The sequence below is a fragment of the Hypomesus transpacificus genome, chromosome 23, assembly GCF_021917145.1.
Source record: "Hypomesus transpacificus isolate Combined female chromosome 23, fHypTra1, whole genome shotgun sequence".
NCBI lineage: Eukaryota > Metazoa > Chordata > Actinopteri > Osmeriformes > Osmeridae > Hypomesus > Hypomesus transpacificus.
Window position 1 is genome coordinate 3,728,331 of NC_061082.1, and position 23,050 is coordinate 3,751,380.

At 46.8% G+C, this 23,050-nt stretch overlaps 2 protein-coding genes across 3 annotated transcripts in view; one reads left to right on the top strand and one right to left on the bottom strand.

Annotated features, from left to right (window-relative positions):
- LOC124485249 (ATP-binding cassette sub-family C member 4-like) overlaps positions 1-17,450 on the bottom strand; it is a 32,072-nt gene extending 14,622 nt beyond the window's left edge. The window contains exons 1-20 of the mRNA XM_047046718.1: positions 17,053-17,450; positions 16,558-16,668; positions 16,338-16,458; positions 16,018-16,242; positions 15,755-15,844; positions 15,478-15,641; positions 15,202-15,327; positions 13,962-14,211; positions 13,738-13,845; positions 13,518-13,607; positions 12,398-12,589; positions 11,913-12,007; positions 11,636-11,722; positions 11,390-11,486; positions 11,095-11,304; positions 10,726-10,869; positions 10,573-10,610; positions 10,159-10,262; positions 9,605-9,751; positions 2,915-2,994 (exon numbers count right to left, since the gene is read on the bottom strand). Coding sequence (XP_046902674.1) covers positions 2,915-2,994; positions 9,605-9,751; positions 10,159-10,262; positions 10,573-10,610; positions 10,726-10,869; positions 11,095-11,304; positions 11,390-11,486; positions 11,636-11,722; positions 11,913-12,007; positions 12,398-12,589; positions 13,518-13,607; positions 13,738-13,845; positions 13,962-14,211; positions 15,202-15,327; positions 15,478-15,641; positions 15,755-15,844; positions 16,018-16,242; positions 16,338-16,458; positions 16,558-16,668; positions 17,053-17,126 — 2,553 coding nt within the window. The 5' untranslated portion in view covers positions 17,127-17,450. The remainder of the gene's footprint in view (positions 1-2,914; positions 2,995-9,604; positions 9,752-10,158; positions 10,263-10,572; positions 10,611-10,725; positions 10,870-11,094; positions 11,305-11,389; positions 11,487-11,635; positions 11,723-11,912; positions 12,008-12,397; positions 12,590-13,517; positions 13,608-13,737; positions 13,846-13,961; positions 14,212-15,201; positions 15,328-15,477; positions 15,642-15,754; positions 15,845-16,017; positions 16,243-16,337; positions 16,459-16,557; positions 16,669-17,052) is intronic.
- A 350-nt stretch (positions 17,451-17,800) lies between these two features.
- Positions 17,801-22,795, top strand: LOC124485250 (claudin-10-like). 2 transcript variants are annotated; one of them, XM_047046719.1, is made up of 5 exons: positions 17,801-18,406; positions 21,577-21,738; positions 21,818-21,899; positions 22,007-22,114; positions 22,224-22,795. In XM_047046719.1, the coding sequence occupies exons 1-5, from the start codon at positions 17,971-17,973 to the stop codon at positions 22,366-22,368; spliced, it is 933 nt and encodes a 310-aa protein (XP_046902675.1). In that variant the 5' UTR covers positions 17,801-17,970; the 3' UTR covers positions 22,369-22,795. The 2 variants fall into 2 exon arrangements, with proteins under 2 accessions (XP_046902675.1, XP_046902676.1); XM_047046720.1 differs by lacking the exon at positions 17,801-18,406 and adding an exon at positions 20,246-20,643.
- The last annotated feature ends 255 nt before the right edge of the window (positions 22,796-23,050 follow it).

A 23,050-nucleotide genomic window follows, 5' to 3' on the forward strand; every position in this document is an offset into this window, starting at 1 on the left:
ATGTTCAATAGGTATTTATGGCGGTTTTATTTCCATCGAGGTCCCTCTCCTGTGTGACTCTGACTAACCTGGTATGTGTTGTGCCTGGAGCCAGAGCATTCCTCCTCTCTCCTGTCACCCCGCTTGCTAAAGGCTCCAGAGAAAGCCTCTGAAATCCCATCCTACAGCACTCGCGGTTACGTCAGCAGTTCTCATAACCCACAAAGCCACCGAAGAGGCCCGACATACAATGTGCCACAATATACAGTCTCACCCTCCCTTCCACTCGCCAGTGTTCCCAAACAATGGCCGTCACTGCCCCGAGTGTGTGTGTGCGTGTGTAAGTGTCCTCAAGCTGTTGCCGTTACACACACACAGGGGGCCTCTTCCTCCACAACACTGACGGATCCATGCCGTCATATACGAGAGGGACCCTCTTCCGGGTTGTAACCACTCAAACAGTGGTCAGACCAGGGTCAGCTCAACTCAAGCCCACACGCAGACTAATTGGAATAGTTTGCCCTAACCAGGCTGTGACACAGCCACTAAAAGCGTAAGGAGTAAATACAGGTCACTGTTAGCTCAAACCTCAGAGCCACCATCCCCTCACCGCGGCCCCAACCTACCATCTTAGGGACGATTATGCAGCTGACAAACTCAATTTGGACGCTTGGGAAGATGCCGTGGATGTGCCTGGGACCCCACAGCCAGCGGAGTGACATGGTCAGGAGCCTTGGCCAGGGCCCTCTGAAAGGCCCCCCCGGGTTCCCTCACCCCCCATTGTCCCCCCTCGCCCTCAGCCACCCCCAGTGTGAAAGGAGAGGCAACCCAGGATTTAAAGGTCAAGGCCACACAAAGGCCCGCCGTCCCCTCTGCCTGAGGTGCTTTTAATTGACATTTCTGTCTTTGTCCCCGCAGCATAAAGAGAGGAAAAGAAAGGGCATTTTTTTCAATATATACTAAATTGCTCCTAAATGAGACCTGTGAAGAAATTTGCCTCTGGGATGCACAGAGGTCCCCCATGCCCCTCCCAGCTACTGCCCCCCCCCCCCACACACACACACACAGACTCCTCCCCCAAACTAGAGGGAATCCCCTTGTTGGGCCTGTATGGGGGGAGTGCTGATGGCTGTGAAGTGCTCACTCCACCATAAAGAGGCCAGCTTCGATGCAAATCCCCACACAGAGGCTGGCCTCTCCCCTCAGAGGAGATAAACCCGTTAGGGCATTGTTTATCAAGTTTCACTCCATTCCCCCTGACAACCATTTAAACAATGACTGTTGGGAAATGTCCCTCCACGAATGGCCAACAATGGTCAGGATCAGCAGCTTCTCTGTCCGGCTAATACTTTGATAAAAAGAGTGAAAATCTTCCTTCCTGAAAGCATTAAAGACTGCTCCATAAAAGGCACCTGCAAACAAGGGCAGAAAGGAGGCCAAACAAAAGCACTTTGTCCAAATGATGCCACCTTTGTCCCCTTCACAAAGCGCTCCCATTTTTCCACTGCACCAAAAGAGCACATTGTGCATCATCACACACAATGTCCCACCACACAGAGTGCCCACGTGGTAACTAGCCAGCTAAAAGTTTGAAGAAGAAAAAAAACTAATAACAAAACAACAGCCTAGCTCTAGAATTGCTCGTCAAGGCCTCATTTCCCACTGATAAATTTAACATCACAACAAACTACTTTAGATAAGTTATGATTTATGTACATTATTGTTGCTCCAAGAACGGTGCGATATTCTGGATCAATAAGACATGGCTACATGTGACCTACAGTAGTCAGCTTCCACTGGTTTCCTGCTGGACCTAAAGGCCTTCCACTCTTTTACACAGACTATTATTCACCATATTATCAAAATAGCGGGGGGGGGGGGGGGGGGGGGGGAGAACCATGGCAGACAAAAAGCTTTTGTAGGTATGATCTTTTGTGCTTTCAGCGTTTAAGATGGCTTTTGTCTCCGGTGAGATGGGTATCTGCCACAAACATCACTCAGGCATTGTGGAGGAGGGATTGGTTTTCAGAGCAGCTTTGTTCTTTTCTTCGGCCCTGACCAAGGAACCACGCCTGCTCCCCTAACTCGGACTGGGCTGCAAACATTCCCTCCTTTGTGGCGCTAGGTGCATGAGCTGGCTCATCTCCGCGGGCTTTCCTGGGAGATGATTGTTCGGCATGGTGCGGTGGCGCTCGGTAACATTACCTGGCTATGCGTCAGGGTGGCCCTTGGCTAACCAGCCAGTGACAGACTGGGGGGGTGGGGGGGGATAGAGGATCACGGTAAGCTGGAAAAGTCCCTCTCTAGTCTCTATCAGTTTCAACTGACCTGTCCCCTATCACCCCCCCCCCCCTCCACCCCGCCACCTATCTCCCTCTATCTTACACTCTGTCTCGCTTTCAGTCTGTTCTCTCTCCGTCGATCTCTCTCCCCTCGTTCTTTCTCTCCCCCCCCCCCCCCCCCACCTCGCTCTCTTTACCCCTCCACACACTGCTGCTCACTTCCTCTTCTCCCCACTCAGAGAGATCATCCCCTTCTTTTCTCCTCCCTTCTCCCTCACTGGCCCCAGATCTGGCCCATCTTCCTGTCGCCATTATGTCCTCTTGTGGTACCTTTCTCTCTCCCAATCACTCGCTTAGTCCCCTGACACAGTCCGAGGGCCGGGCCTCCAGTGTAGTGCCACGCTGGGAGAGCAGCCACGCCCTGGGCCTGTGTGCAGACACTTTTATTAAATCTGTGCAGGCGCTGGGCCGCGCTGCCAGGTAATCCTACAGTAATTGTTTCCAGATTAGGGGACCCGGACCACAAAGCAGGCCTAGCCAGGCATGAAATGGCCTCCCCATGCAGCCCCGCTGGCAGTCGAGGCAGAGGCCGGGGGGGGGGGGGGGGGGGGGGGGGGGGGGGGGGGGGCCGAAGCCGCCGAGGTGAGACTCACCTGGGTAAAGTCCACAAACGTCCAGGGCAGCAGGGAGTCCAGCTGGCCGATGTCCTTGGAGAACCTGTTGAGGATTCTTCCTGGTGCATGATGGGAGACAAGAGACACGGGGTCACTGATTAGTCGGGTTTTCCACTGAATCATCATCGGTGGACGGTTTTTCTGAACTTGAGCGTTTTTCATTGCCAGTGGTGTGTGATGATTATTTGCACTAGCAGCCGGAAGCGTTCGTACAGCTTCAGTAATACAGTGCCTTTTATCGTTGGAGTGTTCTGCTAATATGACCAGTGAAAGGATCAGGAGTCTTGTGTGGAATGTTTTTCAAAGGGAGGAAAAGATATGACTCATTTCAACTCACTGTGAATCTTACCTTGAATGAGCTCACCAAATATTTGCAGACAAAACCACACACTGAAAAAACTTAGTAATCCATGAGCTAATACATCCCCAAACAATGCGAGACCTTTCTCAATAATTATATAATCCCCCCCCCCCCCTTCACAAAGTCAGTTGCCACTTCATAAATGACTTTCTATTACCCGAGTCTGGGCCATATCAGTAGGATATATACATCGAGCGTGATATCAGGTGGGCAAATAGAGAGCCCTATCTAAATTAAACAAAGAATCATTATTTGGCCTTGATTACATAAAGGCTGTCCTAGTCTGGACTGAATACATTGGCGAGTCTTTTGTATGTTCACAAAGACGGAACAGAAGCTACGTACATGCCTTTCTCTCCTGACTGGCAGTGTCAATGACTCTAATTGAGCTGCCTCCAATCTGCTCAGGTGTTCATTATCCCTCAGCTGCCTCCAATCTGCTCAGGTGTTCATTATCCCTTAGCTGCCTCCAATCTGCTCAGGTGTTCATTATCCCTCAGCTGCCTCCAATCTGCTCAGGTGTTCATTATCCCTCAGCTGCCTCCAATCTGCTCAGGTGTTCATTATCCCTCAGCTGCCTCCAATCTGCTCAGGTGTTTATTATCCCTCAGCTGCCTCCAATCTGCTCAGGTGTTCATTATCCCTCAGCTGCCTCCAATCTGCTCAGGTGTTCATTATCCCTCAGCTGCCTCCAATCTGCTCAGGTGTTCATTATCCCTCAGCTGCCTCCAATCTGCTCAGGTGTTCATTATCCCTCAGCTGCCTCCAATCTGCTCAGGTGTTCATTATCCCTCAGCTGCCTCCAATCTGCTCAGGTGTTTATTATCCCTCAGCTGCCTCCAATCTGCTCAGGTGTTCATTATCCCTCAGCTGCCTCCAATCTGCTCAGGTGTTCATTATCCCTCAGCTGCCTCCAATCTGCTCAGGTGTTCATTATCCTGGCCGAGGCCGCGCAGGTGCTCCTCCAGACCTTCATTGTGGCTCCTTTAGAAACGTTCCTCCTCCCAGACCCATCCCAGACCACGGCAGATTACTCTCCAGCTGCTCACTTCCTGTGTTTACCGCAGGCCCCGGTAATAGCCTATCCACAGGTCTCCAACCCCGAGGCAGACAGGCAGCAGAGCTTGTCCCGTCTCTAAGGTCTTGGAGGGAGACTTCAGACTTCAAGATTGCTAACACCACTTCTAGAACTAGACTCGGGTTCAAAGGAAACGACTGAGCGTGTGCGCAACCGTTTTAACGTCTCTGGAACAAGCGCATCAATGTTTTGATCTTTTCACGGGCGGCCATCGCCCAGTCCGACCTGTGTGTGAACCCACGCTGTGGAGCCCAGGTCTGGGTCTAAGACACCCTGTAGAGATGATGACACCCCAGGCTGCGTCGAAGACACCCTGTAGAGATGATGACACCCCAGGCTGCGTCGAAGACACCCTGTAGAGATGATGACACCCCAGGCTGCGTCTAAGACACCCTGTAGAGATGCTGAGAACACAGGCTTGTTCCCCCTTTCTCCCGCCTGTGTTAACTTGCTGTTCTTGCTGGTACTGTGACAGACACAGGGCATGATGGTGTGTGTGTGTGTGTGTCTATGTGTGTAGGGAGGGTCTGAGCATGGATGGCTTGTACATGGGTATGTGGAGGTTTTTCCAGTGGGAGCAGAGTTGAGGCGCTGACCTCAAAGTTGCCCGGCGTCTCCCAGTGTGTCCCATGGAGGTGGGCCCTGTAATCACCCCTCTCCACGGCCGTAAGCAGCTTACAGCTTTATCCCAAACCCCGCGCCCGCCTCCGAAAAAAAAACATGCATGCAGACGAGGACGGGCTCCCCATAACAGCCATCGCATAAACCCAGCCGGAGCATTATTCCCCCCACAACAAACCAGCAATGCTCCAAATCAGCGCTGATTCAAAGTCAAGTGGCGTAAGCATGTTGTACCACTCAGAGGCAGGCTAATCTTATTCCCAGCGTGAGTGCCCCTTTAGCATGCAGACGGCCTGAGGGGAGGGCTGGAGGAGAGGGGCGCTCCTGCCGTTCCCTGCGCCAGACCGAGGGAGAGCGTCGCCCCGCTCGCAATTTGGCAACAGAGAAGAAGAGAATTCTGTTTGCCAAACTGTGCCTTTGGAATATCCTATAATGTGTATGTTATGTTACTGTCTAAACCATAGTTGACCCAAATCGATGCGTGTCGGACAAACAAAAGGCCGGGGCGGAAGGAACACGTTACTCCTGGTTACATCATACCATGGTTTGAGGGTGTTTTGAACATCAGAGAACAATCAGCTGTTTGACGAGCAGGTTGGTTAACGGCAGCTCTGATGAGGTAAAGCAACCACTCCAGTCCTGGCTCACTATAGGAGAGATGCATTACAGCGATGCAGTTACACAAAGACATCCAGCACATGGAAATGCCTATGAGGTAAGACAGGTCGGGGGACAATGGCTTCAATCACTACGGGCGGCCGTCAACAATATCACCTATTGTGCGGAGGGGGGTGGGGGGAATCGACGTTTCGGGATATCAGCTGCATTTAAGTATCAAACAATTTCTCATGCTCGGGGACTCCAGGGGTGATCTGCACCACTTTTTCAGGAGCCGGGGAAATATCAAGCCCTCTCAAACCCGAGCTGTGGGTGGAGGCATTAGGCAGGCCGGGCTGCGGGTCCGGGCTGAAGCAGTGGAACAGTGGGGTCCGACTGGAGCAGGGGAGTGTGGCTAATCGCTGTTCCCTGTAAACATCTAGATAAGAGGGCGACTGAGAGGCCCATCGTGTGTGGGGCCCACCTGATGCCGGGGCCCTTTTCAGCCAGACGGGCGCGATAATAGAGGAGCGCTGGGGAGGGAAGAGGGAGGAGGGGGGCCGCCCAGGTTTGAGGTGCCACAACTCACCTGCACATCCGTGGCGTGGGCCCGGGAGCGGCTAGCCTCCCACCGCTGGCACCTCGCTGCCAACACTAATACATTCTAAATCCATTCTCTCCGCTCACACCACCAGGCTCCTGCAATCTCCTCTCCTTCCCTTTCATGCAATTAAATAGTGGAAGTGGCGAGCGAGGGGGAGCCCTATCAGCCACACTGCACACACACACACGGCTCCATCTCCACATTCAATTGACACACCCCGATATCATCATCCTCTCTGCACTACCTTCACCCCCCCCTATCTCCTCCACTCACCAACTCTGCAGAGGGAATATAGACATTAAAAACACTGCCTCCGCAGACACAACTAGCTACACGCTGCCGCTGTGACATACTGTTCCGGCGATGTAGCAAGTGGCTACTTAAGTTTCCTGTATCTACGTTAGCTGACTGACAGCTCCCACTAAGTGACATCTTTGCAGATACGAGATGACGGCAGTTTGCGTGCGTGTGTGTGTGTGCTGATGAGCTGGAGTCTGGGCCTGCTGTCTCTGAGGGGATTAGCCCACTCAATGACACTAAATTACAGGGATCAACATCAGCTCAACACATCCACTGCTGTGTGTGTGTGTCTGTGTGTGTGTGTGTTGCTCCACAGGGAACATGTTCGGCTGGGTAGCACAAAGAAGAAACGTGTTCATAATTGTAAAAATTCAAAGTACACCCATCCCAGGATGTCAGAGGATGGTTGACATTAGGCATTTATCGTCTAGAGTACTCCATGATCCTGTTCAATCATTCTTACCCAACCTCAAGGCACTGTTATTGTTACGCTGCTACGTTTCCACAGGCACAAGAACGCCTGTCTTTCAGCCAAATGGCACCTGCAAACATTACATTGCTCGATACCGTCCAGCTACAATACCTATCCATCGTTCGTATTTCACAAACGATTTGTTCCTTTGTTCCGACACGCGACGCCGCGAACGCAGCAGAGCCGAAGGAGCTTGTGGCGGTAACCTTTAGCTCTGTCAGTAACCAACACGGGGCCTGTAGAGCAGCAGGACCCATCACTTCCATGTGTAAACAGCTGTCAAATCCTTAACAACGCATGCACAATCACAAATGCATTACTCACACTTGTTTTGGTAGCACAAGGGAATGGCAGACATTATGGAGCAGGGAGTATGAGAGAGAGGGAGCGAGGAAGGAAAGGAATAAATAGAAAAAAGGCAGTAATACTGTTCCAGAACTGACAATAACAAAAGGGTAATATTCTCCTTGGCTCACCTGTAATCTGATTCAAGTGTAAAAAGTGACCTGTTAACATGTGATGCCTGAAAACACAGAAAAGTGGAACTTTGGAACGGAAACATTGAAGAAAATGTGTTTTCTTTATCTTTCCACTCATTTCAACAGGCATGTTGAACAGAGATGAAAGTCATATCGACTTTGGCTGGGCAAGTTTTCCGTTTGATCTCCAGTAGAGATGCCGGCCTGTGAGCAGGTCAGCACTCAGAGAAGTGATCCAGCTCAACTTCAGTCACAGACACATCTCCTAGCCTGGGACTGGATCTGGAACAACTTGACCCGGCCATACTACGGTCACCGATAGCAACACAACAGCCATCAGATAGCAGCAACTGTTATGCGTCTCCTTGACTGCACTATTAAAAAGATGATTACATTATTCAAAGTGTTTGCACTCCTCCTATGTGCAGATTAGCAGGGAGACACACCCTAGATAAGCCGACAGGTAGGCTAGCACGGAACCGAACGGCAGCAGTCAAAACAAACCCAGAAGGTTAAGACTCTGTGTTTGCTTCTAACACACTCGTCCAAAGAAACAGTATGTCGCTACACCCAGTACTAATGCCAGCAGAAACCACAAGCTACCGAACACCCTCAAATCATATTTAGAGTTGTGTTACCAGCTTATTGTGACTCATTATACACAGAACTCCCAACTGTGCCGATTGTGTCTGACATGCGTGTCATTTTGGAGAGATTAAACTGAGTAATTATCCACTGACAAGTGAACAATGAACTGGGATTATTTCTTTTTTTTGTTAGCCAAATTGTCCAGTTGACATTAGACTTTGGTTCTGAATGAGAAAAAGGCTATGACCTCATCTAGTCAACTTAGCTTCTATCAACATGTTGATATTGGCATCACCTTTGCAGCAGAATGTGTTTCAATTCAAATTGTACCAGGAATAATTTATCTAAGTGCTAAAGTTGTCGGCAGGTTCAATTATTTATATGGCCTTTTTATGTCAAAATGTATTGTGTGCCGCTAGTGTTTGAACAGTTATAAGATGCTGTTGATCTGTCCACTGCAGACTCAGTTCACACAGCTCCAACCTACAAAGCTAATGAAAGAATCAAAGACTTCTGTCACAGCGCACTGGACAAATATACCCATGTGTGCTCAACTCAGCCGTTCAAATACCTCACTGTCCAACATCTACAGCAAACAGTATTCATTTCCCTGTTTTGTTGTGTTTTGTTCTGGCTCACGGTTAACAGATAGCCCTCTTCTCGCTCCGTAGGGAAAGAGGTGACACCTAATAGAGGAGCCGTTTCCCCAGCCTCCTGAGGGCGGTCTGGCCTCACGTCTCCCCAGCCTCCTGAGGGGGTCTGGCCTCACGTCTCCCCAGCCTCCTGAGGGGGTCTGGCCCCAAGGCAGCACCAGCTCCCCCCTGCCCCTCAGCCACCGGCTCTGATGACGAGAGCCCGTCACCCGGCAGTGTCTCTAGGACGTGGAAGACATCGCTGTCCTGAGCTGATTGGCTGTTTCTAAGGTTTACCACTTAACCCCTGCACTCCAGTTCATTCTGTGATATTGATATCATATATACTGTATGCACATATTAATTACTTCTTAAATAATTATAGGTTACAAATAACTATAATTATAATAACAACATTAATAAAAAAAACAACAACAATAATAATAATAACAACAACAATTAATACATATATATATAAAATATATACATATTAAGTATATATATATATATATATATGTTCCTCAACAGTAGCTGATCTGGCATCAATTTAATCATAGGAGGAATGCAACGTGCAATCAAAGATCATTTTCATCCTATAAAAAGCTACAGAAATACTTGTCCGGTTTCAAGGCCCGCTTAAACAAACAGCCTGCTGAGTGTGGTGAGGAAGTACAAGTGCTCTCTCTGTCCTTGAACTGAGGTAGACGTGGCCATGTCCCAGCTCTAGCCTGCTCTCTAGTGGACAACAGTGAACACATCCTGGAAACAACAGGAGGTCTCAACCCAGGCCAATCCTCATAACCAAAGCCTATTATTAGGACCTACGTCTTCTTGACCATCAACTGTTGATCCGCTAAAGACAGTGCCATGTTTGAGACTTAGATGTGTGGATCCTTCCTAGAGAATGTGCGTGTTCAGAGAGAACAGAGCTCCTTACCAATCGGATGAACGTCGAAGAAGCGCACAGGCGTGCGCAGGAGGGCGTTGAACATGCGGTTGTGCAGAGTCTGTGCCGACATCACCAGGACGTTGAAGTAAACCAGGCTGCGCAGGAAGCCAAACAGGATGGTGGCCGCGGTCAAACCTGATCAACGCACAAGGTGGGATCCATCACCATGCAGCCACACCAAGCCCCAAAAGAAGGACAAGGCGTGCGCTTTCGCACCATTGGTGAACACGAGCTCCAACAAACCCCCACAGTGCTTCACTTTCAGGCCTGGCTGCAAGTTTGAACTCTGAATACAAAAACCAGGAACTGTGAAGAGGTGAAGAGTCAAGGCAAGGCAAAATCAGGGCAGTCTTAACGCTGGAGAAAAAAAAAGTAAAAAAAACCAGAGAAGCCCTCCTATCTGGCAGCTGAGCCCCAGGAACACACACTGGGCCTTGAAGGACTGGGCCACAGCCAAACAAGTGTGGAGACGTGCAGTGAATGCCCGGGGCTTTTCACAGCCTCAATAGCACACAAAGGGATGTGCTCCGACTGGGCCTCACCTGCGTAAACACCCAAGTACAGGTCAAGGTCCAGATGCTGAGGGGAGCTGCTGTTGTTGATGGTGATGGGTTCTGTCACATTGAGGTGCTGCTGTTCAGAGGCCCTGACAGGATTTATAAGAGCACAAGGACAAATAAACACTGCAGGCATCAATGGATGAAAGATGCTAGCTGTGGGCACATATAAAGGAAATGTGTTCCAAAACAGAGCCACAAGGCTATACTCGAACCAGCAGTGTAGAGTATAGCAAAGACAATCACACACTGTCAGAATCAGTTGTATTCTGTTGAACAAATCAGATTTTGAAAGAAAATCTGACAGATTGTTGGTACTTGAAAAACACTGATAAGATGTTAAGTGTGCAGTGCATGTTTAGAAACTAAACAACAACAAAAAAGGCTTTTGTGTCTTACCAATAGGCCAGCCACCAGTCCTGTAGTATATAGCTGATCTAAAAAATAAAACAAAAACACAAATGTGTGACACGACACGAGTGCGACTACAATTCTGCATAAAACAATCCCAAAAACAATCCGTGTTCAAACGAACTGTGGGAAGCCACTCACATGAGCAAGCAGGTTGAGGAGGAGGAGAGCCAGCAGGACAAGGAAGTTGGCTCCGGCTCTGAAGTACTTGAGGTAGAGCCGCAGACCGATGGTCCCCTCCGAGCGGCTCTCCTGCTCGTGGAGAGCCGCTTCGTGCTGCGCCGGCTACCAACACAAACACACGCACGGCTCTCAGTGCCACGACTCATTCACCACTGAATAACTCTACTACACAGCAGGAAAGGGGGGGGAAGTTTGCGAGTTGAGGGTGAGCACTGCCCTCTAGTGGAGGTAAGGGGGAAGTAGCACGGTGTATGAACCAGTTCCATACGTACAAGGTTTTAAATGAGGTTGTAATGAGTGGAGGGGATGCTGGGGGTGTGGACCTACCAGGGGGAGGTGGTCAGTTCCCTCCATTATGGACTGCAGGGAGGAGGTGTGGGATAGCATGGAACTCTGGGAGAGTGTGTGAGGGGAGCGGGAGAGGCCCCCGGGGGTGGCCCTGTCCTGCTCCTCGTCCTCGTCCTCCTTCAGCAGGGAGGTGAAGTCCACGCCAGAGCCCTGCAGCTCAGAGTAGGTCCCCCTCGCCACCATGTGACCCTGTAGGACCACAGGAGCTTGGACTACCAGGGTGTGTTTACTGTTTTGAACATAGGGGAACTATAAGACACACACACACACACACCTCCTTTAGGACAAGGATCTCGTCCGCAGCCTTCAGGTACTGCAGCTGGTGAGTGACGAGGATGCGAGGTTTGTTCTTCAACAGGCCGCAGATGCACCTGAGAGACACAAGCACCGGGTGAGCTGGTCTAATCCAGATCCAAGCAGCCACAACAACAAGACTTGGGAGTTCAGGTCAAGGGGGGTTCCGAGGACCAGGGTTGAAAAAGGCTGTGCTAGGGGAAGGTGTCGGGTGGTCGTAACTTACTGCTCAAACAGGTGCTTCCCCACCTCAGCATCCACAGCACTGAGAGGGTCATCCAGCAGGTATATATCCGCATCCTGGTACACTGCCCTAAATACAGACACACACACACCATGTGTGAACCTCCTAAATGATGTGGTTGTACAGTTTATGTGAAGTATGACTGTAAACATCATGAGTAATAACAGTGTACAGTATTAACCATGAGTATCCTGGTCATATGAATAGGCAGCAGGATTGTGTGTGGTTGGGGGAGAAGGGAGAGGGGTAAGCGGCGTACCTGGCCAGGTTGACCCGGGCCTTCTGCCCTCCACTCAGGGTGGCCCCCCGGTCACCGATCACCGCCAGGTCCCCACCTGGCAGCAGCTCCATGTCCTGTTCACAACCCCAGCGTTAACCATGAGCTCACCCTACACCACGGCACATTCACCACGGCACATTCACCACACTGGTCTAGTGGACCACCTGAACACAGGCAGCGGCTGTATGTATGGTGATGATCATAATCATTCCTGTTATCGTTGCACTGTAGTATTCATCGTTTTGTTCACCGCGCCAGGCAGCTGATATGAGGTTCCTTTGAGGTTTTTAGTAAATACAGCCTGTTCTTTGACTCGGACCCCAGAAATACTGTTAGAACTATGCACGTCTGATCCTTGACATTATTTGACCGTTGCCATGGATGAAATAACTTCTAAATGAATAAAAGGCTGATATAAATGTAATGATAATGAATTAGTTTGCAAGGATCCATGAGAAGCTCACCCTCTTGAGGGCGCAGGCTCGGAGGACCCTCTTGTACTTCTGGGGGTGGAGCTCCTTCCCAAACAGGATGTTGCTCCTGATGGTGCCAGGGAAGATCCAAGGCTGCTGACAGGCGTAGGTCAGCTGGCCCCTGACCTTGACCACACCTGTGTCCAGAGACAGCTCTCCCAGGACGGTGCTGAGCAGAGAGGACTGAGGAACACAGGGAACAGTGGAGCCAATCAACACACATCCTATAGAGAAGGGTAGAGTCAAACGTCATACTGTATCGGTTCTACTCTAAGACTCCGCGGCCAATAGAGTGTCAGCCAGTCAACTAGAATAGACATGGGGAATTAAAGGATTCTATTGCTAATCAGTCCTAGCTGATTAGCAATAGAATGTGAGAGTTTAAGGTGAAGCTGAAATTGAAGAAATGAAGTGGCCTGATGCCCACAGAGGGATTTGATGAGGATTAAGGTCAAGCTCTGAGAACATAGCCCTGAATCATGGACTAACAACTAGAACAACATCACTGAATTGGTACTCAATGACAGAAGTACTTCTGAGATTCAAGTGTTACAAATCAGGATAGTATCAGTCCATCACAAGTAAATTAGCTAGCTACCAGCTAACATTAATTCCAACCCGCTGGCAAACTTAGCTTTTGGACTTCGGTATTTGTCAAACCTTGCATACGCCCATGACCGTAGCCACTGCCGACATGACAAGACCTGTAGATCATCACGTCAATTCATACATCAAGGTAATGACAAATACCGAGCGAGCTAACCAACCAAATGGGGACCATATCGACCGGCTAGCTCTTGACAGTGACACTCGTCAAGAATTTCATGAAAATGTGGACGTAGAGCTAATACAAAGATTTTTTTTACAAACGTAACACATTTAAAAATCAACCTTTAGAAACTTTTCACACACAATGAAAGGAGAGTAGATAGGAAGACAGGGGGGAGGAGAACAGAGAAGTTAAATTCAGTTCGGAACAGTTCAATTTGCACTTCGGGACGGTACTGGGACAGTGAGGAAAAAAAGTTAGTTGCGAGCCCTGGGTGGACCTGGCTGTAGCTAGTGAAGTCATCCATGGGAGCATCATCACATCCCAATTCAGGTTTCTTACCTTCCCAGCGCCTACTGGTCCGATGACAGCCAGGAGCTGCTCCGACTTCACTGTGAAGGACACGTTCTGCAGCGTCGGGGCATCAGACACCTGGGGAGGAGCGGAGAAAAGGCCAGAGAAGATACTAGAATCATAATCTGACACACTGCAAATCTTGAAAACTAAATACCAGTCAGTGCTCCACACTGTAAGTCCTGTGCGCTCTAACGCAGGGCATCACCTTGTCCCAGTAGCAGACTATGTTCTGGATCTCCACCATGCAGTCCTTCTTCTCCCCCACAGGGGCACCCAAATGTAGTGCAGACACTTCTTCCAACAATAAAAAGTTCTGCCAAAGAGAAACCAACATGGGAATGACTAGACATTTCTTTCATCGACATAGACATTTTTCTTTTTATCGGTTTGGTTTTTAAATCAGTGCTGCTGTGTGCGTCCGGACGGCACCTTGATTCTGCGAACGCTGACCAGCGTCTCTGACAGCCTCTCGATGGCCGAGGGGAAGAACAGAGTGACGGTTAGCCTGACGGCGCCGTACAGGGACACGGCTACGAACACACGGCTGGCCGAGATCCTGTTCCCGGTCAGCACGTACACACAGAAGGTGATGAAGACGATGATCTTGCTGGCCACGAAGAAGGAGGCCATGTTGAGGCCTCGCAGGTAGGAGCTCCTCATGATCTTCGAGATCTCCTTCCTGAACAGTTACATTTTAGTCATTTAGCGGACGCTCTTATCCAGAGTGACTTACAGTACAGGGAGGCAAGTAGGGTGAAGTGCCTTGCCCAAGGACACATCATTTTTGCATGGCCGGGAATCGAACCGGCTACCTTCTGATTAATAGCCTGATTCCCTAACCGCTCAGCCATCTGACTCCCAATGAACGAGCCAGGGAGAGATGTTCGTGTCATGTGTTTGGTATGTTTTTAATCCCCACCTCTTGATCTACAGGGTAATGTTCTACCACTGGGCGACAGTGAATTGCTGTTTGTATTTATTGTCCATTTGTGTCTATTTGTTCACTTATTGGACTTTACACATGTCATGCTCTGCACTTCTTGCTAGATGCTAAACTGCACTTCGTTGCCTCAGTACTGTACTCTGTGCAATGACAATTAAGTTGAATCTAATCTAATCCCCATGTTCATGAGAATCTGATAACCATGATCACTGTAAAACAGTCTGATTAAGATGAATACTAACAAAAAGTATAACTCTGTGCCTGTATGAGTATTGAAAACTATGGTGTTTCCAATAGGAATTACGTGAGATATCTGGATCAGTCACAGTTCAACACAGTTTCTCACTCAAAATTCTTCTGATTTATCTTAGATATACTATTAGGACAAACACATGGATTACATTCAACATTTATAGAGATTTGGTTTGGAATGATAACTGCGGTATACGTGTGGTTCACCTTCTCTTTAAAAGACGGTCTTTGTGTGATAGTGAGCATCAGGCGCTTAAACAGCCAGAAGCCAGACATCCACCATGACAACCTCTATTCATAAGAGGAAACCACAACCCAATACAAAATTGGTAGAATGTCTACCAATTTAGCATAGTATAACAATAGGGTCTAATGTTGCAGTATGTTAGCACAGTAGCTATGATGGTCTTAGTAGGACTACCACGATAGACTGCCACGTGTCCTTCATTTAAACGGCTAATTCATAAAACATACCTTCTGATTTCATCTACCAGAGCTGAAAAAGGTTTCTCCCATGCATACATCTTGATGATACGAATTCCTGAGACCACTTCGTTCATTGTGCGTATTCGGTTGTCAGTTAAAGATGCAGTTTGCGCCCTGGACAGACATGAATACAGTTATTCAGGTTGCAAAACATGCTGGCTTCACACAGGCTACAAGTGTCATGCAGTACTTTACATGAGAGTGGCAAAAGTGAACTTCTTCGTATGCTAAATAGTCTTTGTACGGCAACTCGAATGCATGTACCTTAGAGATGAGAACAAACGCCCAAAGAGAGTCTGGACAGGCATCAGGATGACCAGCAAGCCCATTCCTGCAAGGCATGATGGGCCTATCTCAAACCACAGCAAACCTATCACCGCTGCTGCTTGCAGGGGACCAACCCACAAATAGTGTAGAAAGACGGTGACCTGTCGAAGAGAGAGACGTGTATGGACAATACGGTGAGGTAAAGTTGCTATTGTCGAGGTTACAGAGCTGTATGTTCACAACCAAACGTTACTTTTCAGATTCAGATCGTTACCTCGTCAAACTTGTTGACGTCGTTGGATAAGAGGTTCACTATTTGCCCCGTGGTTGTTTTTCCAAGTGCTGTACTGTTCAGACAGAGGGCCTAATGAACACATTTATGATCAAAAACATGGATTAAGAATTTAGAAACAGTCAACAATAAGCCGTTTCGGGGAAATCAAACAGATTAACATTTAGCAGTTAATAACGGTTATTAATGACTACAACCGCCAATTGTTCACTAATGCTAACAAAACATGCCACGCTGGCACTGACCTTCCGATAAATCACATGACACATGGCCACCCGGATCTTCATGCCTGCTCTCTGAACGTGGTAGAAGTAGAGATGGTGGAGGGCGGACAGACCGAGGGTTGATAAGGAGATGCCAGCGGCGTAGACATAGGCCTCATGAAGGGCGTCCATATTGTTAGGGTCATAGCTCTCAAAGTACTGGATCAGCTTTCCAAGAAGGACTGGCTGGCCTATTTTGATGATCTCCTAATGGGTAAAATTGTTTTAATTGTAGCACTATACATGATAGGAATACTGTTTTGGGCACACATTATATTACTTTCCAACTATGCTTGAGGTACCTCAACAAGAGTAAATATTCCTATGCAGGCGTAAGACTTCCAATAGCATCTGATAAGGGCTTTGGTTAGCTTAGGTTTGCGCAGCTCTTTGGCTGCCCTCTGCACCTCTTGGTCCCAGTGCCTGAAGGGATGAAAACACAGATCACTCACTGCGTCGGTGTCAGTCATGCTTTAGGATAGTGTCACTTGTATGGCTTCAGAATACATGGGTGTGACATACCGCTGTAGGTCTTCCCCTAGTCGTTCAGACCCATCTTCTGGGAGCACTTTGTACATGTCATGTTCCTCTAACCTCCGCTTGTAACCAATTTTAAATAGTGGATTGAGCCAGCTTTGTGACAGGGAAAAAAGGATAAGAATATAATATAATTTGTTAGATTAGCCTACATTTGTAGGCTATGTTTGTTGCCAACCACAATACAGCTATATGGAATTAAATGTAACGTAGAATGATATTCAAAAAGACATGTTCATGTGTAAGCGCTACACACATATGTTTTAAACTTTCCAAGCGGAAGTGATGATCGTACCACGACGTATCTTTGTTCTTATTATAACAGCTTCCGTGTACAGTCTACAACAGTGCTTTAACCTTTTCAACAGTAGCCTACACAGGTAACACGTTATTGCCTAATATAGCAATGCCACGGGCTGTCGGAACGAGGGACCCCTCTCCGGTTAATACATGCCAAACACTGCTGCCTACTTTGCTTACCAGAAAAAAATCTTGGACAGAAGATTAGCTGTGGCCGAAGGATTATGCTTTGTCTCTTTCCGTACCGGCTCCATGATTAAACTTGGTAGCCTAAAACCTGAAAACAACTGCTACATTTTGCTTTAGGGTATCATAAACAAGTTTAAGGGAAAACATACGTTTTCTCACCGGCACCGAACATGCTGAGGTAGCATTGGGATAATTTCTACAGCGAAGGATGCCCGATACATCCCGACATAGCCCGACACAGCCCGGCTCGACTGCTATTACAGCAGCCATCGTATGTCCCGCCTACCTGTTACACGATTGGCTGATTGAATACTTCATTGGCGGTCCATCTCTCTTTTGTTGCATCAAATAAGAATTTGAGTAATCGCATTAACTAAAATATTATACACATAAACTACGCATTTGAAATACTAATATTTTACAAAGTGAATGTATTGTATTGTTAGATATAAAGATTACATGTATATGTTGTGTAAACTACATGCTATTGAGAACAATATCTCAAACATTTGTGGACTGCACTTCATGTTTGCTCAAAATGAGTATGAATGAAAACTCATGCAGCAAGATAAAATGCTGGATTGTTGTACCATAAACTGTGGATCTGTTGGGTTGTTGCTGTTTCTGTTAGTGATACTTGTATGTAGTGATAGCCATGAACATACCTGGCTTTTTTACAGGTCAAATGACCTTTTCCCCTCTACGAAAGTGACCCTAAGCAGGTTTTTGAAGTTTGCAAGCAGTTTACTGTTGAACCAGTAACTGGACTTTGTCACATGGTTCCTTCTCTTTAAGATTACTGATTACTCTTTTATTTTTGTGAATGTTCATATGATACTTTGCCCCACTCAAAACTCAGATCTGAAGAGCACCAAGTAAACAAAATACAACCCTTCCTGTCTCATTTTAATGGATAACTGTCAGTTGAAGATATATACTTTTGTTGGCTGGGTCATCTTTGTCCATCCCTTGCCAGTAAATGGAGCAAAGCCTGATGTCCGGCATGTAAATCATCGGCGTAGAACACATGTCCTCTATGTAATTTGTTCAACTGTGACATTGTACTCCCACTATTCTCCTGAAGTGGATGACATTTTTTCCAAGAAATCTCAAAATCCTCGGCATTTAAAAATGTCCGGTTGGCAGATCCTGGCTTTCTTGGGTGGTCTTGTGGGGCTGGGGGCCACCATAGGTGCCACAGTGTCCAACGAGTGGAAGGCCACTAGCAGGGCATCCTCGGTTATCACCGCTACATGGGTGCTGCAGGGACTGTGGAACAACTGTGCTGGAAACGCGATCGGAGCCCTCCACTGCAGACCCCACCACACTATCTTTAAACTGGAAGGTAAGGAGGCTGCAGCCACATCCAGTACCATTACTATGCTGTACGCAGTGGCTGTGAAAGGTGATCCAATTTCCTACATACCAATGGTGTCGTGTAACACGCCTAAATACATGTGTACTGAACCACTGTTTATGTTGCTTACAACGAATCCCTTCGGTGTTCCATTGTATGGTTCTCAGTCTCACCCCAAAAAAATCAACATCTCAAAACAAAAAATATCTATTCTGGTATACAATAACAAGGATATAGCAAGAAGGTTGCAATGTTTTCATTTTTTGTCGACACGTCGTATCTAAAAATACACTTTCAGCACATAGTCTATTGTGGGCATCCGATTTGTTAAAAAAAACATTGGTGTGCAATCAATTGTCTGATATCGTTTAAACTGGCCTTAAGCATGTCTGCTTTTTAAGAGTTATTTACCGCTGGAATACCAAGTTCCTTAATTTAAAAGTGGGGTGGTGGGCTATTTTAAACATGGTTCTCTAGTATTTGAGAGAACACCACAAGTTATTTTGTCTTGATGACACAGAGATTTGCTGTGGCTAATGAGTAATCTTCAGAAGGAAAGGTTAAACTTCTGAAGTGTTCCTGTCTGAATAGGGTGTCTTCATGCTTACAGAGGTGTACTGTACTTTAAAACTATCTAAAGACAGTAATGATGCCTACAAAACTATTCAGGCCTTGTAGATCCTGTAAAAAGTACAATATTGAGATTGTCAGAAATTATAGGCCTACACATTTTCATGGTTTCAAGTCGTCTTTTGATTACAGACATTTTATCATATATTTTGTTTCAATATACATTTCAAAGTTGTACAGACAAGTTATTATCAGTGACGCATTTAATGCTAAAATCATGTTTAAAATAACACATGTCATTTGACTTCTAGGCTTCATAAAACAAAAAAATGCTGCTTCTAGCTGTATGGTACTTTACAGTGTGAAACACGTCTTCTTCCAGTGCTCCCTCTTGTGGCCATATGGAGGTACTGGAACAGCTTCACCGTACTGTGTGCAGACGCTAGACGTTGTTGTTGCAGAGGGATCTCTTAACGCCACTGACTCGAGGTTGGGGAAGCCAGGCAGATTCAGTGAAGGAATGTATAGGCTATATTACATTACATTACATTGAGTAATTTAGCAGACGCTCTTATCCAGAGCGACTTACAGTAAGTACAGGGACATTCACCCGAGGCAAGTAGGGTGAAGTGCCTTGCCCAAGGACACAACGTAATTTAGCACTTCCAGGAATCGAACCAGCAACCTTCTTATTACTAGCCGATTTCCCTAACCGCTCAGCCACCTGACTCCCATATTACGACTTTGCTGAAAGTTAATTTATTGAAGTTTGTTCCCACGATTACTATATTTGTCCCAACGAGTATCATTAACCTGAACAAAAGATGTTGGTCCCTTCCTGATGTTTCAGCTAGCGTGTTTCAGGCAGCGCTCACTAGAGTGAGTTGAGTTGTTAATGAGTGATCAATATGAATCTATTTTTAGCTGAGGAAGAAAGTTGTAGTTAGCACTTCCTGTCATAATGAAATGTTAAATTACAACGCAATGGTAAAAAGATGGTGGTTCATTTACGACACTGGATTTTCAGCATGATTGAGGATGTTTACCCTCTTTTCCCAGGTTACTTATGTAAAACATCCTTTCTGAGGTCATCATGACCCATATTTAACATCAACAATCTGTGGCCTACCAGAGCACAGAAATCCCCATCATTTTTGTATTGCCTCTCAGTGACTCACAGTGGCCTGTAGAGGTTTAGTGGGTGAAAGAAGGTACAGACCATTGGTCAACGATCTGTTACGAGAGCTAAACCCCTCCCTCCTAGGAATAAGAAACAGCCCAGAACACATTAACCATCAATTCTGGTATGCCCATCTCACTTCTGTGAAGCGTACCCCAGCTATTCTCTGGCCAGTGGACCTTTCTGTGAACAGCTAATCCCTGAGTCAGCTGTGAGGATCTCACCAACCTAGTCTCCACTGGAGTGGAGAATAACATGAGGAACATGGTGACAGAGATCTTGGCGTTTATCCTCTCCACTTCTGGATGGGTGCTTGTCTGCTCCACTCTGCCCACGGAATACTGGAAGGTGTCCTCTCTCGACGGCACGGTCATCACCACGGCAACCTACTGGTCTAATCTCTGGAGGACATGTGTTACAGACTCAACAGGGGTTTCCAACTGCAAGGACTTTCCCTCCATGCTGGCATTGGAGGGTCTGCACCTATTGTTACTGTTTTACATTACATTTAGTCATTTAGCCAATTAGCAGATGCTCTTATCCAGAGAGACTTACAGTAAGTACAGGGACACAACGTTATTTTGCACGGCCAGGAATCGGACCGGCAATCTACTGATTAATAGCTCGATTCCCTAACCGCTCAGCCATCTGACTCCCCATTTGATTTTTTGGGAAAGTATCTCACCATGCTTGTGGACATTGAAGTCATGTTAGTTTCAAGCTATTGCAGGATGTGCTGATATTGAGTTAATCCGATTTTTGTTTTGTAGTTCTGAACAGATTGTCGGCACTTGAACGTTAACAAATATTCAGGCTAGAAGTGTATGTTTTTCTTTTTTGATTTGGGAGGATTGAGAGTGGATCTACACCTCTCCGTAACTTTCCGTTATAGCTCCGGTCACCTGTAGCGGTTCTTAGAACTTTCCTGAGCAAAAATGTGATGTGGGGAGAAGGAGGGGGCATTTTCTGCACAGGCAAACTAATTGACTACCAAATACGTAAATGTTTAGCCTAACTTCTTGGAGTTTAAGGCTGTAAATTTGATTTACCGAGAGCTTGAGGCTGTTTCCACCATGGTTGACCAGTCTTTAGGTTAAACCACCAAGCTAATGTTTGCCTTTAAATCAAGTCTGAAAGGCAGCGCTATTGCCAGGACTGTGACCACCTAAGCATGATACACTTAAAAACAATTATGTGTGGTGCTTACATTTCATCTTTAATGCTTAATGTGCCTATTTGTCACCTAGGACAGTACGCTGAGTTGTGGCCTGAGAGTGTTACCTTGTTTGGTGTGTGCTTTTTGTTAGCATGTGTCTGTACAGTATATGTTACTGGTGTAAGGCGCACTGCATATTGACTCTGTAAGTTTGGTTCCTTCCTGCTGTCTGTGACATAAGTTTTCTTTCAGGCTACATTCAGGTCTGCAGAGGTCTCATGATAGCAGCCATCTGCCTCGGATTCTTTGGTGCCATCTTTGCCTTGGTCGGGATGAAGTGCACCAAAATTGGAGGAAGTGATCAAAACAAAGCTAGAATAGCTTTTCTCTCAGGAGTTAATTTCATACTGAGTGGTGAGTATTGTGAAATACGCGTGTACAATCAATGTATTAAGATGGTACATTTGAGCACTGATCTCATTTGTTGTTGCAGGTCTCTGCTCTTTGTCTGCATGTTCCCTGTACGCCCACAGGATCACGTCAGAGTTTTTTGACCCCATGTTTGTCGCACAGAAGTGGGTGACTAATTCCAAGTGTCATACTGCACTGCATGGTGTCACACCACTGGTTGGGTGCTCACTGGTGAGCGTTATCTTGCTATTAATTAACTTCTGTTCTCCAGATACGAATTAGGAGCTGCCCTGTTCATCGGCTGGGCAGGCTCCATCCTGTGTCTCCTAGGGGGGCTCATCCTCAGTTTCTCCATCGGAGACAGTTTCCCTCCAAAAAAGTAGGTGTTAAGCTCATTGAAGACACTGAAGGTGAAAATACGAGTAATCCTTCCCTTTTTTTTACTCTTTACTCCCTTGTCTCTTACCGTCTTTACTTCCTTGTCACAGCTCAGGTCGTTACGGTTACAGAGGCTCCGCCTCGCGTGTCTCATCCCACCCCAGGGCTCATGCACAGCCCATACACCAGAAACCTCCCCCTGACTACAGCAACTCTTCCAGAGCACAGCACTTTGACAAAAATGCCTATGTTTAAGAAGAAAGACAGACGCAGAGTTACCATAGTTACATGGATTTGAGGGACATGCTTACGTAATTTACTTTGGTAGCGATGACAAACAAAACTTGATACAGGATATGAACTGTGTAAGTATGAGTACATAACTGTTATGAACCACTGGATATTGTCTTTACCCACACTGTCCACTTTTACAACACTTTAGCACATATTGCCACGTCCGTATATGTGTTACTTTTACTTTGCTCCTAACTGATATTTAGACACCCCCCCTTGACAGCAACTGAAGTATAATTAAGTATAAATTTAATGTTGTAAATACAGAGCTTTCAAAAGTCGTAAAGTTAACAGTTTATTGATGTCATAATAATTTGTTGACGGTTTACTGTCAATTGTTTTATATTTTTTGATAATCATGAATTTGACATTAAAGTAAACTGAGCACTGTGTGTCTGCATTTTACATTATTGATACTTTCAGACTGTAATGACAGAACAAGGACAAGTTTCTTAGACCCCCCCTACAGAGTTGACGAATTGTTATGCAGCAAGGTACAAAATGCTCAATTCAAGTACAAATACAACATACTGTACAGGCACATACAAACATAACTAAAAGCAATGCATAGAAAACAAGAAGCACTGTACCTGACACCATTTCTCAGATCCCTCCTCACAGCTACACAAAATTAAGTGAAGCA

What these genes read in the sequence shown, in the direction of transcription:
- LOC124485250 (XM_047046719.1), top strand. Translation starts at nt 17,971, where the DNA reads ATGGATAACTGTCAGTTGAAGATATATACTTTTGTTGGCTGGGTCATC. An exon ending in AGTTAATTTCATACTGAGTG is followed by an intron (nt 21,739 to 21,817) that starts GTGAGTATTGTG and finishes TTGTTGTTGCAG; the next exon opens with GTCTCTGCTCTTTGTCTGCA. An exon ending in GACAGTTTCCCTCCAAAAAA is followed by an intron (nt 22,115 to 22,223) that starts GTAGGTGTTAAG and finishes TCCTTGTCACAG; the next exon opens with CTCAGGTCGTTACGGTTACA.